We start from the raw sequence: 13,896 nt of genomic DNA, 5'->3' as shown, positions 1-13,896 counted from the left end.
CTGAAGGGGGACCTGGATGTCTATGTCAAATCCATTGAGGCGCAGAATCCTTTGTTTCGCATGGTCAGAGTGAGACATGTTGAATCACTGGGGTTAACTCAAGCTCGCATCTCTGGGTGGAGAGCTGCTACTGCGGATGTGGTTGCCATTCTAGACGCTCACATTGAGGTCCACAAGGAGTGGTAAGAGTATTTAGGAATGTACAGTGTCTCTGAAATAGCTACTGTGCCAGTAGTTGCCATATCGCACATCAAGTGAAATATGTGTAACTTGTCCCTCACCTTGAACAGTTCAGCCAAGTCTTTTGAACTATTGCAACAGGGCCAGTGTGTTGTTTTCCATGACTCTGCTGTCTGTGCTTGCAGGGCGGAGCCTCTGTTGACTCGTATCAAGGCAGACAGGACAGTGGTGGTCTCCCCTGTGTTTGACAGGGTGAATTACTATGACCTGGATATTGTCCATTACGTCCCAGCGGCCCATGCTTTTGACTGGGCTCTATGGTGTATGTATGAGTCCTTCAGGCCGGAGTGGTACCATCTCAACGACACGTCACTGCCAGGAAAGTAAGTTGAGCAGGCAAATGGAATCACTCATACTGTCAAACCCTTTGTGGTTGTGGGGTGGGGGTTGGGGGGGCTGACAGCGAGTATAGTGTTTTATTTTAACGCTTTGTCTCTGTCATCAGGAGTCCCTCTGTCATGGGAATCATGGTGGTGGACAGGAAATTCCTGGGTGAAATTGGTGCCCTAGATGGTGGAATGAAAGTGTATGGAGGGGAAAATGTTGAGCTAGGTGTGCGGGTGAGAAGCAACAATATTATGCACCATTCTTTTTTTTTTACCAGATTCTGTGAACATCTGATATTTTTGACAACATTGTTTTCTGTGGTCATTAAATAGTATAATTAGCAATGTCCTCTACAAATAATGTAAATGTTTCAGGTGTGGCTGTGTGGAGGAAGCATAGAGGTAGTGCCTTGTTCTAAGATCGCCCACATTGAGAGGAACCACAAGCCTTACGCTCCTGACCTGAGCATGTCCATGAAGAGGAATGCACTGAGGGCAGCAGAGATCTGGATGGATGAGTACAAACATAATGTCAATATTGCCTGGAACATTCCAATTAAGGTATGAGCTTATGATGACGTACCCATTATTTTATTTTTTTTAACCCATGAATTCTACCTTCATGAGACTCATAAAACCATTGGAAGTTTTGCAAGCTTTTGATTTATTACATAGTTTGATATGTTGATAATACAAGAGTTTTGCGGGATACAACAAATAATCCATAATCACACTCAACAATAGGATCATGGAATAGATATCGGTGATGTGTCAGAGAGGAAGAAGCTCAGAGAAAAGCTGAAATGTAAGCCCTTCAAGTGGTACCTGGAAAATGTTTATCCTCTGTTGGACACATGGGACAATATACTGGCCTATGGAGGGGTATGTTTTTTACAGTACTTTTGTGTATGGTTTTTAAATTGAAGGTTTGAATGCCTGTCACTTTATCAAACATGTGGATAAATAATGTCATCCCTTGCTTAATATTTGACCCTCCTACTTGTAGATGAAGAACTTGGATGCAAACATATGTATAGATCAAGGGCTTTTTCCTGGTCATACACCCATAGCCTTCGACTGCTTCAACTATGGCCCACAGGTAACTCCTTACAATACTGTCTCTTATTGTTGCAGTTAATTAACTTTGCTCTGTATTCAAGGTAAAATCGAATGCCCTATCTTTATTTGTTTGATCGTTCAGCACACGTACTACCGCAGTAATGGGGAGCTTTACATTGGTGGCCTAAAGTCCCACAAGTACAATGACAACAGGTGTTTGGCTGACAGTGGGGAAGACACTTTTCCTGATCTGTACGACTGTAACGAGGCCGTGCAGAAGGGCATGGGCATTCACTGGGACTTCACGCAGGTGCATATCACAGTTGACACTGAACTCAATACACTCCTAATATGTGTATAGGCAGTTCTTTCCTATACTGTATGCACCCCTAAATTATTTCCTTTTTGCCAAAGAGGTCCACTGTTTAAAAGCATTAAAATATGTATATTTTTCCAGGGCAAGGAACTCAAGAACAGACAAACAAAAAGATGTTTAGAAATACAAAAACAGAAACTTGTGGTCCAGAAATGCACTGGCCAGAAATGGGAAATCCAAAACATCATCAAGCCCTTCTAATGGACCAGCATAAAGGAGATTCATGTTTGCCTCTAGACTAAACCACATTTTGTATTTTTTTTATGTTTGCTATTCTGTTCTATGGGTCACTTTGGACTACGAACCTAAATGTGGCATATGCCTATGCATTGATAACATAACAGTGCTTATTTAATTTTGTTGAAAAGGGAAATGTGCCTTTCTGTCCTTGATTTGGATTGCCATAAATAAAATGAGTTGTAACATTTTTTTTTTGTTGCAGTCAAAATGTCTGTCTGCAAGACTGATCAATCCATGCATGCTGAGACAGAAGGAGATATATAAAATGCTATGTTCATAACGAAGAGGGAAGATGGTATTTACTATACATGTTAATCCATTTAGCAGACGCTTATATCCAGAGCGACTTCCATGAGCAATTAACCTGTGAGCAACTAGCCTGTGAAACATCCACTTGAACGCCCCTCTAACTGGTAATTACGTCCCTGAGCTCCGACTTCGCCCACATGCTGACCTCACCTTAGGAAATTACATTAACAGCATTTTCGGCAGTTAAACAAATCATTCTTTATAAAAAGCTGTCTTAATATTTTGTTGACTATAATTTGTTCACAACCATGATAGCTGCACGTTTAGTTCATGGTAGACAGACACAGATTGTTGGCCATTAGCCAATCGGATTTTTTTCAACGAGTTCAATGCACTTGAATGCATTCAACTGGTAATTACCACTCCCACTTGGTTGTGAACCGCAGGATAGGTATCCGAATGTCGGGTAGCTTAGCAACGGATATGTTTGCAGAGTGCATTCTAGCCCTGGTCATTTGATTCTCACCACAGCGAGACTAAGGGAAGATTGAAAAATGTACAATGCTGAATTACTTTCCGACCGCATTGCTGCGGCTAGTTTGGAGAGGAGGCGTAATCGAGAGATGCAACGTCAAGATAGGATTTTCAATGCTAAAGTTAGAACGATTGGGGTAAGTTTGTCTTCTCCAGCAATTGGCGTTTAGTTTTTTCGCTCACCAAGCTATGAGTTTTTGTATGGTCATATGAGTGTCGAATTTGGTCAACAAAAAATGTAATGGCTTGTTTGCTACGTGAGGCTTATTTGATCTACTGTAGGTTTTTACGAGTGTACTGATACGTGACATCAGTGTTGCCAACTCCTCAGTAAGGAAAGTAGCTATTGGCTGTCCTAGAAGTCGCTAAATGACGTCATCACACAATTTGCATAATTGGCCATGTGCATGTAATTGTGATGGACTGTAGGAGAGAGGAATAACGTCTTGGGAGAGAAAAAGTGAGTAAAAAAAAAACTAAATATGTTTAGAACTACAAATGAACTTTCTTCTGTCGATTCATGTTTTTTTTTTTTTTTGTCGTCACAATTCCAACCCTCCTCCTTTATCCGTGCTTGGGACTGGCAAAAGTGACCCAAAAGAGAGACTCTAACGGAGTTACTTATTTTAGTTTTTTAGTTTAGTTTTTTACATTTACATCCCGCCAGGGCGGGATCAGCCAGCAGCGGCTTCCCGCATGCGCGATTCATTTGCAGTCTGGACGCGGAGGGGTGAACATCTCCTGCTCTGACTGCAGCTGGGAGGGACTGCTGCGTGAGGACTGGGCCGCCTGTGAGTGCTTTGGGACAGGGGTGGGGCCCACGGCAGCACCCGCTGCTCGTTGAGAAGAGTAAGAACGATACGTGCTTTCACAGAGTCTCCAATAACACCAGAAAAAGTTGCTAGATTTGTCGCTAGTCGCTTTTTTGAAAATGTGTCGCTAGAAGGGTGTGAATACTCGCTAAATATAGCGACAAAGTCACTAAGTTGGCAACACTGCTCTATATCAGAGTTGTTAACGCACGTATCTGCCCTCTCATTGGCTAGAATGGCAACACCTGATCCTCCCTCTGCCTTCCATTTTTGAAGACTTATTTTCATTGTTACAGCGACCACTTGAGTATCTGGTCTGGTCAATATAATGGATAATCTGTGTTGCAACTGTAACATCACAACACTCATGTTAATTCAGTTGTGAAGACATGTTTGTCACACTTTTCTGTTCCTCACAGATAGATAAAGAGGCTCTTGATTCCCAAGTGAATGAAAGAAAGAAAAAAGAACAGGCAGAGGCAGAGTCACTTAAAGCATATGGTAAGTGCAATAAAATACAGAATGGGAGTCCTGACAGCTCTATATAAGCTTCCATACATACAGTAAGCTCCAATGCAACCAAGGTTTTATTGATCCAATCTGTTAGCTAGTGTCATATGTCGCTGGAATGCATGCCCTCTAGCTGCAGATGCAGTGCGCAACGACAAGGCCGCTTGTCTACTTGATCAATGCCAACTTAAGGATGAGCGTCTGCTGCAGGGAGCCATAGAGAACTTCCGATTGAACTTCCAGCCGCGGTGGAGTCGGCGAGAGTATGACTTGAGCAACCCGGACAAAATTAAAGGTCAGGAGGGGATCCAGATGCTGCCGGGGCTGGTGGGTGAGGACTCAGACAGCCAGGGGAGGCTGAAGAAGCAGCAGAAGCAGCTCAGAGAATGGTCCGTCCAGCAGCAGCATGAGCTGGCCACAGCGCGACACCAGCAGAGACAGGAAGGTAGGTTACAACCCAACACAACCTGTCCTGATGCTAGACACTGATACACTCACTGCCTCCTCTCAAAACAATCTCTGTCCCTGCCTCACCCTTGCAGAGCAGCAGTATGACCAGGACAGAGTGGACCTGGACAACAAAGCTCTCCAGCTCCAAAAAATTGAGGAGGAGAGGAGGAGAACCGTAGCCCTCGCTACAAAGAATTTCAATCTGACAAAGGTGAGTCATTATACTTTACCTGGTGCGGTTGTCAAACTGGCAAAGGTAAGTTCTTAGGATTGAGAGTACTGATAGTACTATCTAACCATGTGTGGTGTGATTCCTGTGATTTGAACAATGTAATTCTGTCATGTCAACTGTGTGATATTTTGTCTGTCTCTTCCCAGGCAGCAGAGAATGCAGAGAAGCGTTGGAAGAAGTGGCAGCAGCAGGAGGAGAACAACAGGACAGACATCCTGAACCAGCTGCAGGGGGAGCTGCTGAGTGAGAGCCAGGAGCAGGGCATCAGTGTGCTGGGTCTGCCCCGCCTCCGGCCCGACAGCTACAAGGGCCTCACAGACGAGCAGCTGCGGCACATCATCAACTGCCAGCAGCAACAGATAGATGAGAAGAGGGTACATCTACATTGTTTACCTTGAGCAGAGATGTTTTCATTGCAGTATGTTGCACTCTATCTTCTGAAAGAGGACAAAAAGCGAGCGTAGATCGCAACACCCATAAATAGTGTTGACCTTCATGTTTGGTTGTGCAGAGAATTCAGGCTGAGCAGCAGCAGGAGGAGCTCCAGCAGGACCGCTTCCGTGTGGCCTCGGCTCGAACCGCCCTACTAATGGAGAGACAGCAGGCCCGCATCAACAAGCAGCTCCGTCGCACCCAGGACAACACCAACGCACAGCTGGCTGAGGCCCACCGTGAACAGTAACACTTTCCATATGTTAAGGTTTAGACACATGGACACAGCTGTATACCTTTCGCTTTGTTTGATGTTGTACTGTCGGGCTTCATTACCGTACAGCATCATTGTTTGTCACACATTATTTTGAAAATATTTTCTTTAACACTTCTGTGCTCAGAAATAATTAAATTGTGCAGAAGAAACTGATCAACAAGATTAGCACAGTTAATGGACACACAAATGATCAACTAGGAGCTCAATTCAATCCGTTTTGCGGAAGATCCGCGTTATCGTTCGAAATTTAAAGACAATGTTCAGACTGCATTCAGCGTTAAAATGTAAAGGTGATTTGCGATTGAGCAGACAGACATATGCAATATTTACTGTGATCTTCCGCGATACAGATTGAATCCAGCCCTAGAGCTTGTTGACCTGCCCATAGCACTGCATAGACGACATATCAAATGCCTACAGTTTTGTTCTTGATATCAGTTCTAGACCAATGCATTCTTCTCTTTTCAGGAAAAAGTATTTGGAGAAGGTGTATACTAACATCCCAGATGACAGTTACTTCTCCCAGTTCAACACCAGCAGTCGATAAACGATGACAGGGCCTTACTATGCCATGCATTATTAGACTATTATGGAGAAATGTTTCTTGTATTAAAAAGTGAAAGTAGATAAATAACTTATAACAAAGGAAAAATGAACAAATCTGATGTTTTCCTTCCCATAATTCAAAACAATTTCACAACTAAAAAAAATACAATCAAAAGTCTTCATAGAAAAGTGTGTCTATGAATAAGGCATTGCCTACTGTTCTGCATGCATTTGTCATAACGTGTCCCTTGTTAAAATAAGAGTATCTGTATAATGAATTAAATCTGTACAAATGCACATGTTCTCCATTAAAATCACATTACCAGCATAAAATGCTATTAAAGAAATCAAAGACTAGCTGGTCGGTTCATTCAGTGTAAGCCTTTTCTCACAGTGCTCTATTACCATGTAGTCTCCTTGAATTCACGATTACAGTGCAAATACAATTCTCTGCCACTGAAATAATGATCAAATGCCTTTGTGAGAAAAAACAGCTTCCTTCATGACTCCTTGACTAGTGTACACAACTTCTGTCAGGGGCCTCCATTTTGTAGGAGTTGACAGCAGTGTGGTCTGCTGATTGATTTCTTACAGGAGTGTTATACACACCCTATCCATGTGAGGGCGATAGGAACGTTCTCTTTTTCCTTCTCAACCCAATTTGCCAAACTGTCTACAGCTTCGTAGAAAAATACCAAAAATTATGTTTCAATAACACCTACATCCTTTCCCTTGTCTGAATTTTGAACAACATTTCTAATTGTGTGTCCATTTGGGACCAGCATGCCAAATATCATTCCCTTCCTATGGGGCACAAGCAACAGGCTCACAGACTGGGGTGATCCCACTGTCACAGTCAGCGTCCGAATGACCACTCTTCTGCCCCAGACTCTGCTCCAGCAGGACTCTATTGTGAGTTCTCTGAGACAAACTTGTCCCATTTTCTCTGCCACAAATCCAATGCTTTCTCCTTCAGCTGTGGCGACAGAGAGCTGTACCTGGGACATAAAACATTTTAAAGTCAGAATCCTTACCCTACACTGGCATAAATGGTTGCAAGTAGCTAAACTAGTACAGGTTATTCCACCAATATTGTACGGTGCCTGGACCTGCTAGCTTGGCCTCACCTGATGGAGTTCATGGCCAGTTCCTTGAGCGTTCCTATGTGAGAGTTCATTCCACCTAAACCCACAAACGCCTCGTAAAAATCATGGGAGAGGCCAGAAGCTCCAAACATGGCAGGGTCGTCTGAACTGATCACCAGGGGATGGCCCTCTGACATCAGAACAGCAGCTGGGTGATTCCGCAGGTCTGAGACCAGTTTCAGTACCTGAAGAAAAATGTTCAATTACTACAGACCCTCCCGAGTGTCTGTAGTGACGCCTCTGGCACTGAGATGCAGTGCCTTAGACCGCTGCGCCACTCGGGAGCCCCAAAATGAAGAGTTTCGATGCAGATACAATCTACCCCTTAGCTGCCCATCCACAGATCGAGGTGTCTTAATCGTTCATCAACATGTGAGTGTGGTGACAGTGATAATGCCCTACCTGGTTGGAGATGGGGCACACCTCTACAGCCACCCCTTTCCCCCTAGAGAGGGCCTTGGCCACAGGGTGGCGCAGCAGGGCAAAGCCATGGCCGATGCGAGACGTGTTGAACAGTAAAGCATCCAGTAGGTTCCCATCCACATCAGTGCCCTCTTCATCTGCAAATGACAGTCCATCAATGTAGACTGTAGTAAACACTTATCTGTACTGTATAAACTTCATTCTCAACAACACAAAATAGGGAGTATTGGCTATAAAGTCTTATTCCATCAGAGTTAGTGCTATCCGGGCCCCTAACCAGGGCCAGATTAAGAAATCATAGGCCCATTCCATGAGTATAGCCTAAATATGAACACTTCAGATAAGGTGGAAAGGTTCATGTGCTCACCAGTCTCTCCTGCGTGGAAGAAGAATGGAAGGTTGACTCCTCTCTCGCCTGGCAGAGACAAGGCCTCCTTGAAGTACCAGAGGGGTCTTCCACTATCTTCCCGACCCACCTAGTACCAGACGAGAACATCAGACATGTCAACATCACCCTCCACAGCCTATACCTATTTTTTAATAAACCTATCTAGTAATAAATAAATGAAGTCCATATCAACTTTAGGTAATTTCCTGAGAGAAATGAAACAGTTTTAAGGAGTCTTGTGACTAAGGATGTACCTACTAGGTCAAATCCAGCCATGATCTCTGGAAAGGCTTTCTGTAGGTTCATAGCCTCCTCCACTGCCTTCCATGCCATTGACGCATTCAGCCGCCTTAGACAAACATAGATTCCCAAAGTACATTCAATCTCAACATTAATATGACGTGTTTTGTTCTTCTCATTCTTCCTTTAATTCTGTATAGTTTTTAAATAAACTAATCCTTGTACAACTGTTAGAGGGCCCATGATTCTAATTCCACCTTTACACTGATCAGGTGCATCTCCTTCACCTGTGCACAGTGAAGATGACACGAGCTCCCAGGAAGTCTGGGTGCTCTGACACAAACTGCCTGGTCACGTCCTGATAGGTCTTGAGGCCCCAGGCACTGTCATGTGTGCTCCCATCCAGCTCGTATGTCTGTGTATTAGTAACAAACATGTAAGAATTATACAACCTCTTATGTATAGACAATACATCCTGGTTAAACCTTGAAAATGACTGGTCAACTCAATTGTGTATGGAATAATCTTAACAACTTTATCACACAACTGAACTCATATCACACGGTTGGAACAATAAACATGTATCTGTATGTGTTGTCTACCTCTGGAAGCAAAGCCCTCAGCTCCAGATACATGATACTATCCATGTAGAACTGCCTCAGGCCCTCATAGTAATAGTCCTTGAACACAGGAGCGTAGGTGACTAGTCCCCAAGCCGAAGTGAACGTCTGCTCAAACCTTTTCCAAACGGCATCTTGGCTGGGATAGGCATCCTCTGGGTCCTCAGTGAAGAGTGTAAGGTTGCGGATGAGGCTGCACAGATTAAACAACCAGGTTGTTGGAGAGTGCATACAATTTGAAAGTGATGAGTCAAATAGAAAATCTAATTTTGTCTGTATTCCCCCAGAGAGATACTTATGTGATGTATGACCATGACATATAAATGACATAATATATAATGACATTTAATGACATATACATGTCATTTGACATATTGAATGACATACATTGCCTTCGGAAAGTATTCAGACCCTTTGCAACGAGACTCGAAATTTAACTCAGGTGCATCCTGTTTACATTGATCATCCTTGAGATGTTTCTACAACTTGATTGGAGTCCACCTGTGGTAAATTCAATTCGTTTGACATGATTTGAAAAGGCACACAACTGTCTATATAAGGTCCCACAGTTGACAGTGCAAGTCAGAGTGAAAACCAAGTCATGAGGAATGCCGAGAAGGGATTGTATCAAGGCACAGATCTGGGGAAGGGTACATTTCTGCAGCATTGAAGGCCCCAAGAAAAAAGTGGCCTCCATCATTCTTAAATGGAAGAAGTTTGGAACCACCAAGGCTATTCCTAGAGCTAGCCGCCCGGCCAAACTGAGTAATCGGGGTAGAAGGGCCTTGGTCAGGGAGGTGACCAAGAACCCGATGGTCACTCTGACAGAGCTCTAGAGTTCCTCTGTGGAGATGGGAGAACCTTCCAGAAGGACAACCATCTCCGCAGCACTCCACCAATCAGGCCTTTATGGTACAGTGGCCAGACGGAAGCCACTCCTCAGTAAAAGGCACATGACAGCCCGCTTGGAGTTTGCCAAAAGGCACCTAAAGATTCTCAGACCATGAGAAACAAGATTCTCTGGTCTGATGAAACCAATATTAAACTCTTTGGCCTGAATGCAAAGTGTCATGTCTGAAGAAAACCTGGCACCTACCTACGGTGAAGCATGGTGGTGGCAGCATCATGCTGTGGGGTTGTTTTTCAGTAGCAGGGACTGGGAGACTTGTCGGAATCGGGGGAAAGATGAACGGAGCAAAGTACAGAGAGATCCTTGAAGAAAACAGGACTTCAGACTGGGATTCACCTTCCTACAGGACAACAACCCTAAGCACACAGCCAAGACAAAGCAGGAGTGGCTTCAGGACAAGTCTCTGAATGTCCTTGAGTGGCCAGGGCCCGGACTTGAACCCGATCTAACATCTTTGGAGCGACCTGAAAATAGCTGTGCAGCAACGCTCCCCATCCAACCTGACAGAGCTTGAGAGGATCTGCAGAGAAGAATGGGTGAAACTCCCCAAGTACAGGTGTGCCAAGCTTGTAGCGTCATCCCCAAGAAGACTCAAGGCTGTAATCGCTGCCAAAGATGCTTCAACAAAGTACTGAGTTAAGGGTCTGAATAATTATGCAAATGTGATATTTATTTTATTTGTATAAATTAGCAACAACAAAAAAAGTAACCTGTTTTTGCTTTGTCATTATGGGGTATTGTGTGTAGATTGATGAGGGGGAAAAAACTATTTTAGAATAAGGCTGTAACCTAACAAAATGTGTAAAAGTCAAGGGGTCTGAATACTTTCCGAATGCACTGTATACATTTTACATTTTTACATTTTAGTCATTTAGCAGACGCTCTTAACCAGAGCGACTTACAAATTGGTGCATTCACCTATAATATCCAGTGGAACAACCACTTTACAATAGTGCATCTAAATCTTTTAAGGGGGGGGGGTTAGAAGGATTACTTTATCCTATCCCAGGTATATAATGACAAATGTTCCTACTTCCTACCTATTGTCAAGGTCAGTGGTATTGCCTGTTTTGGCCCTCAGGGACTCCAGCAGCATCCAAGAAGAGCACTGAGGTTTTGGTTTGGGCTGACCAGAGGAGAAGAGTAACCGAACTGACTGGTCCTCTGTAATGCACATGTAGCAATGTGGCCGGTACGTCACATTCCTTACCAGCCACTCCACTCCCACCATGGAGAAGTCATGGACATGAAGTGCTGCTCCTAAAACAGATCAGAGGAGGATATCATCGTAACCTGTGTGAAACAGGAGGTTGGTGGCACCTTTATTGGGCAGAACGGGCTTGTGGTAATGACTGGAGCGGAATCAGTGGAATGGTATCAAATACACAAAACACATGGTTTCCATGTGTTTGATACCATTACATTTGCTCCATTCCGGCCATTATTATGAGTCATTATCCCCTCAGCAGCCTCCACTGCTGTGTGGCTTACAATGAAGTACATTATATATGTGCCATATTTGCTTACAAGTATCCTCTCAGTTTATCACAAATGCAAAGGGGACAGGGGTACGGGTCCATTTGGGATCCGGTGTACCTTTGGGCATCCTCTGCAGTAGGCTGTAGATGAGGCTGCGCTGGATGAGTGGCTTCGCCTTGAAGAAGTGCAAAGCAGGAGGGAAGTCTGAGCTCTTCATCTCCTGCTCCTTCAGTTTGTGCAGCTGTGCACTGAGCCGCAGCTCTGCCTCTGTCAGCAGCAGTCTGCCCCCTGTCTGCCGGGAGGCCTCCTGCTGCATCAGAGACTCTCTGAGCCTGGGGTCAGGGCTGCACCAGCACAGGGTCAACCAGCACAGCAGGACTGACACCACAGCCACCTGGTGGTTCTCTGGCCAGTGCAACATGGTGAAGGTGTGGCTAATCAATGTTGGTCAACACTGAATAGATAGGCTTGAAGGAGAAAGAAACATGTGATAAGACGAACTCATCTAGTGGGAAAATAGGTTCAACAGAGCTTGGTGTTTAGTGTAAGCCTACTGCACCTGTTTACAGAACATAGGATAGAAATCAATGTTTTTTCCACTTCCTCATTATTACTTTCTTATGCTTGCTTCCTCAGAACATTTAGTTTCTCTTTAAACAAACAAAAAATGTCCAGTTCAGCCAATAGCTTAAGAGGTCTATTTCCCATAAGAGATATTTCCCATATTTTCTATGAATATGATTTAATATGTATATTTAGAGGATAGGGTCTTCAGGATGTCATACTGTCAGGCTGCATTTAGGTCTGAATTTGATACATAAATGCACAAATCATTTATTTGATATAGTTTTGTCCGCAATTGCAGTATTTATCTGTAAGTAGGCTAGTTTAGTGCACCGTGGTGGACGTGGACAAAGAGAGTAGCACCACCACCAGCTGTCGGTGTCAACAAACCTGCTTTGTGATTCACGGATTATGTAGTTTACTTGTTGTGAATACGTTTGATGCCTTATCGTGTTTTTGTTAGTTTGCAGTTATGATCAAGATATTTAAACGAATACAGACTTTTTATAAACCTGACACATTGCCTGCTTCAGCCGGTCACCTTTTATGTTGTTCAGTTTAAAGGGCTACGCGAAAGTTTGACGCGTTGGCGATTTCAATGTATCTACAATGTATCTAACACCAATGTAACATTTGGTAAACGTTAAAGTGGTGTGCCTCAAGCCTGCAATTCTAAAGTGTAACAAAGTAACAGCTGCACGTTCACACTGAACACTGGATACATTGATAATAGCATACATATTTTGCCAGTGTTATGAACATTAATTGTTATTAGAACGAGTATCTCACCACTGAACAAACCTGTCCGTGAAAGTGAAGTGATGAATGGGTACTCCTATATTGCTCTATTCTATAACACTTCTCAGTTTTCAGTTCTGTAGCCTGAAAGTGTAATGCCGCGTTCACGTATTAGTCGGAAATAGGAAACTCGAAATGTCCGACTTGATAACATGATGAGGGCAGGACCAGTTAGCAAGTCTGACATTTCCGAGTTTCCGAGTATGACATGAACGCAGCATTACTCTTACTCACTTCCTAAAACAGTGGTACACGTCATATCCCGTGGTTGACTTGGGATGGAAGAAGTGCAGGACCTGTTCTCCAAGTCGGTCCATTAGACTATGTTCACCGAATTCACAGTGGAATTATGCTATAGAGACTTCTGATTATTCAATGTTAACGGTTTGTATACATTTTCCATGACTTTTAACCAAATTTTCATAACTATTTGTTATTGCCTACTTGAAACGTAAGCATTATTGACACTGGAAAGTTGCTGTGTCTGATCCCATGTAGACCTACCACCTCCTGCCGTTGTGCCCTTGATCAAGGCATTTAACCCCCCACATAGAACAAAATAGATGGCATCATGAGGAAATAAAATTATGTGGATATATTGAAGCAACATCTCAAGACATCAGTCAGGAAGTTAAAGCTTGGACAATGACCCCAAGCATACTTCCAAAGTTGTGGCAAAATGGCTTAAGGACAACAAAGTCAATGTATTGGCGTGGCCACCACAAAGCCCTGACCTCATCCCTATAGAAAATTGTGGGCAGAACTGAAAAAGTGTGCGCGAGCAAGGAGGCCTACAAACCTGACTCAGTTACACCAGCTCTGTCGGGAGGAATGGGCCAAAATTCACCCAAGTTATTGTGGGAAGCTTTTGGAAGGCTACCTGAAACATTTGACCCAAGTTAAACAATTTAAGGCAATGCTACCAAATACCAATTGAGTGTATGTAAACTTCTGACCCACTGGGAATGTGATAAAAGAAATAAAAGCTGAAATAAATCATTCTCTCTACTATTATTCTGACATTTCACATTCTTAAAATAAAGTGG

The 13,896-nt window shown here is 43.5% G+C and overlaps 3 protein-coding genes across 3 annotated transcripts; 2 read left to right on the top strand and 1 right to left on the bottom strand.

The window, feature by feature from the left end:
• Positions 1 to 2,429, top strand: LOC106561365 (putative polypeptide N-acetylgalactosaminyltransferase 8). Its single transcript, XM_045688341.2, has 8 exons — positions 1 to 182; positions 366 to 563; positions 686 to 800; positions 942 to 1,127; positions 1,311 to 1,448; positions 1,573 to 1,665; positions 1,768 to 1,935; positions 2,083 to 2,429. Exons 1-8 carry the CDS (start codon positions 61 to 63, stop codon positions 2,200 to 2,202), a joined length of 1,140 nt encoding a protein of 379 aa, XP_045544297.2. The 5' UTR covers positions 1 to 60; the 3' UTR covers positions 2,203 to 2,429.
• Positions 2,430 to 2,906: 477 nt separating this feature from the next.
• On the top strand, positions 2,907 to 6,640 carry ribc2 (RIB43A domain with coiled-coils 2). Its single transcript, XM_014125242.3, has 7 exons — positions 2,907 to 3,161; positions 4,256 to 4,337; positions 4,480 to 4,791; positions 4,889 to 5,007; positions 5,175 to 5,402; positions 5,540 to 5,706; positions 6,206 to 6,640. The coding sequence occupies exons 1-7, from the start codon at positions 3,045 to 3,047 to the stop codon at positions 6,282 to 6,284; spliced, it is 1,104 nt and encodes a 367-aa protein (XP_013980717.3). The 5' UTR covers positions 2,907 to 3,044; the 3' UTR covers positions 6,285 to 6,640.
• On the bottom strand, positions 6,384 to 12,982 carry ada2 (adenosine deaminase 2). Its single transcript, XM_014125239.3, has 10 exons — positions 12,842 to 12,982; positions 11,606 to 11,955; positions 11,050 to 11,269; positions 9,082 to 9,292; positions 8,767 to 8,894; positions 8,498 to 8,588; positions 8,219 to 8,327; positions 7,831 to 7,988; positions 7,411 to 7,613; positions 6,384 to 7,281 (listed from the first exon to the last, which is right to left on the bottom strand). The coding sequence occupies exons 2-10, from the start codon at positions 11,907 to 11,909 to the stop codon at positions 7,191 to 7,193; spliced, it is 1,515 nt and encodes a 504-aa protein (XP_013980714.1). The 5' UTR covers positions 11,910 to 11,955; positions 12,842 to 12,982; the 3' UTR covers positions 6,384 to 7,190.
• Between the last annotated feature and the right edge of the window lie 914 nt (positions 12,983 to 13,896).

Source organism: Salmo salar, chromosome 10 (assembly GCF_965601325.2).
Source record: "Salmo salar chromosome 10, fSalSal1, whole genome shotgun sequence".
In the NCBI taxonomy this organism is placed as follows: domain Eukaryota; kingdom Metazoa; phylum Chordata; class Actinopteri; order Salmoniformes; family Salmonidae; genus Salmo; species Salmo salar.
Note: the sequence above shows the minus strand (reverse complement) of the source record. Positions and strands in the feature narration are given on the sequence as shown.

What these genes read in the sequence shown, in the direction of transcription:
- ribc2 (XM_014125242.3), top strand. Translation starts at nt 3,045, where the DNA reads ATGTACAATGCTGAATTACTTTCCGACCGCATTGCTGCGGCTAGTTTG. An exon ending in AGAATTTCAATCTGACAAAG is followed by an intron (nt 5,008 to 5,174) that starts GTGAGTCATTAT and finishes GTCTCTTCCCAG; the next exon opens with GCAGCAGAGAATGCAGAGAA. An exon ending in GCTGAGGCCCACCGTGAACA is followed by an intron (nt 5,707 to 6,205) that starts GTAACACTTTCC and finishes TTCTCTTTTCAG; the next exon opens with GAAAAAGTATTTGGAGAAGG.
- ada2 (XM_014125239.3), bottom strand. Translation starts at nt 11,909, where the DNA reads ATGTTGCACTGGCCAGAGAACCACCAGGTGGCTGTGGTGTCAGTCCTG. An exon ending in CTTCCACGCAGGAGAGACTG is followed by an intron (nt 7,989 to 8,218) that starts GTGAGCACATGA and finishes TGTCATTTGCAG; the next exon opens with ATGAAGAGGGCACTGATGTG. An exon ending in CTGGCCATGAACTCCATCAG is followed by an intron (nt 7,282 to 7,410) that starts GTGAGGCCAAGC and finishes TTTATGTCCCAG; the next exon opens with GTACAGCTCTCTGTCGCCAC.
- LOC106561365 (XM_045688341.2), top strand. Translation starts at nt 61, where the DNA reads ATGGTCAGAGTGAGACATGTTGAATCACTGGGGTTAACTCAAGCTCGC. An exon ending in GACACGTCACTGCCAGGAAA is followed by an intron (nt 564 to 685) that starts GTAAGTTGAGCA and finishes CTCTGTCATCAG; the next exon opens with GAGTCCCTCTGTCATGGGAA. An exon ending in ATATACTGGCCTATGGAGGG is followed by an intron (nt 1,449 to 1,572) that starts GTATGTTTTTTA and finishes TCCTACTTGTAG; the next exon opens with ATGAAGAACTTGGATGCAAA.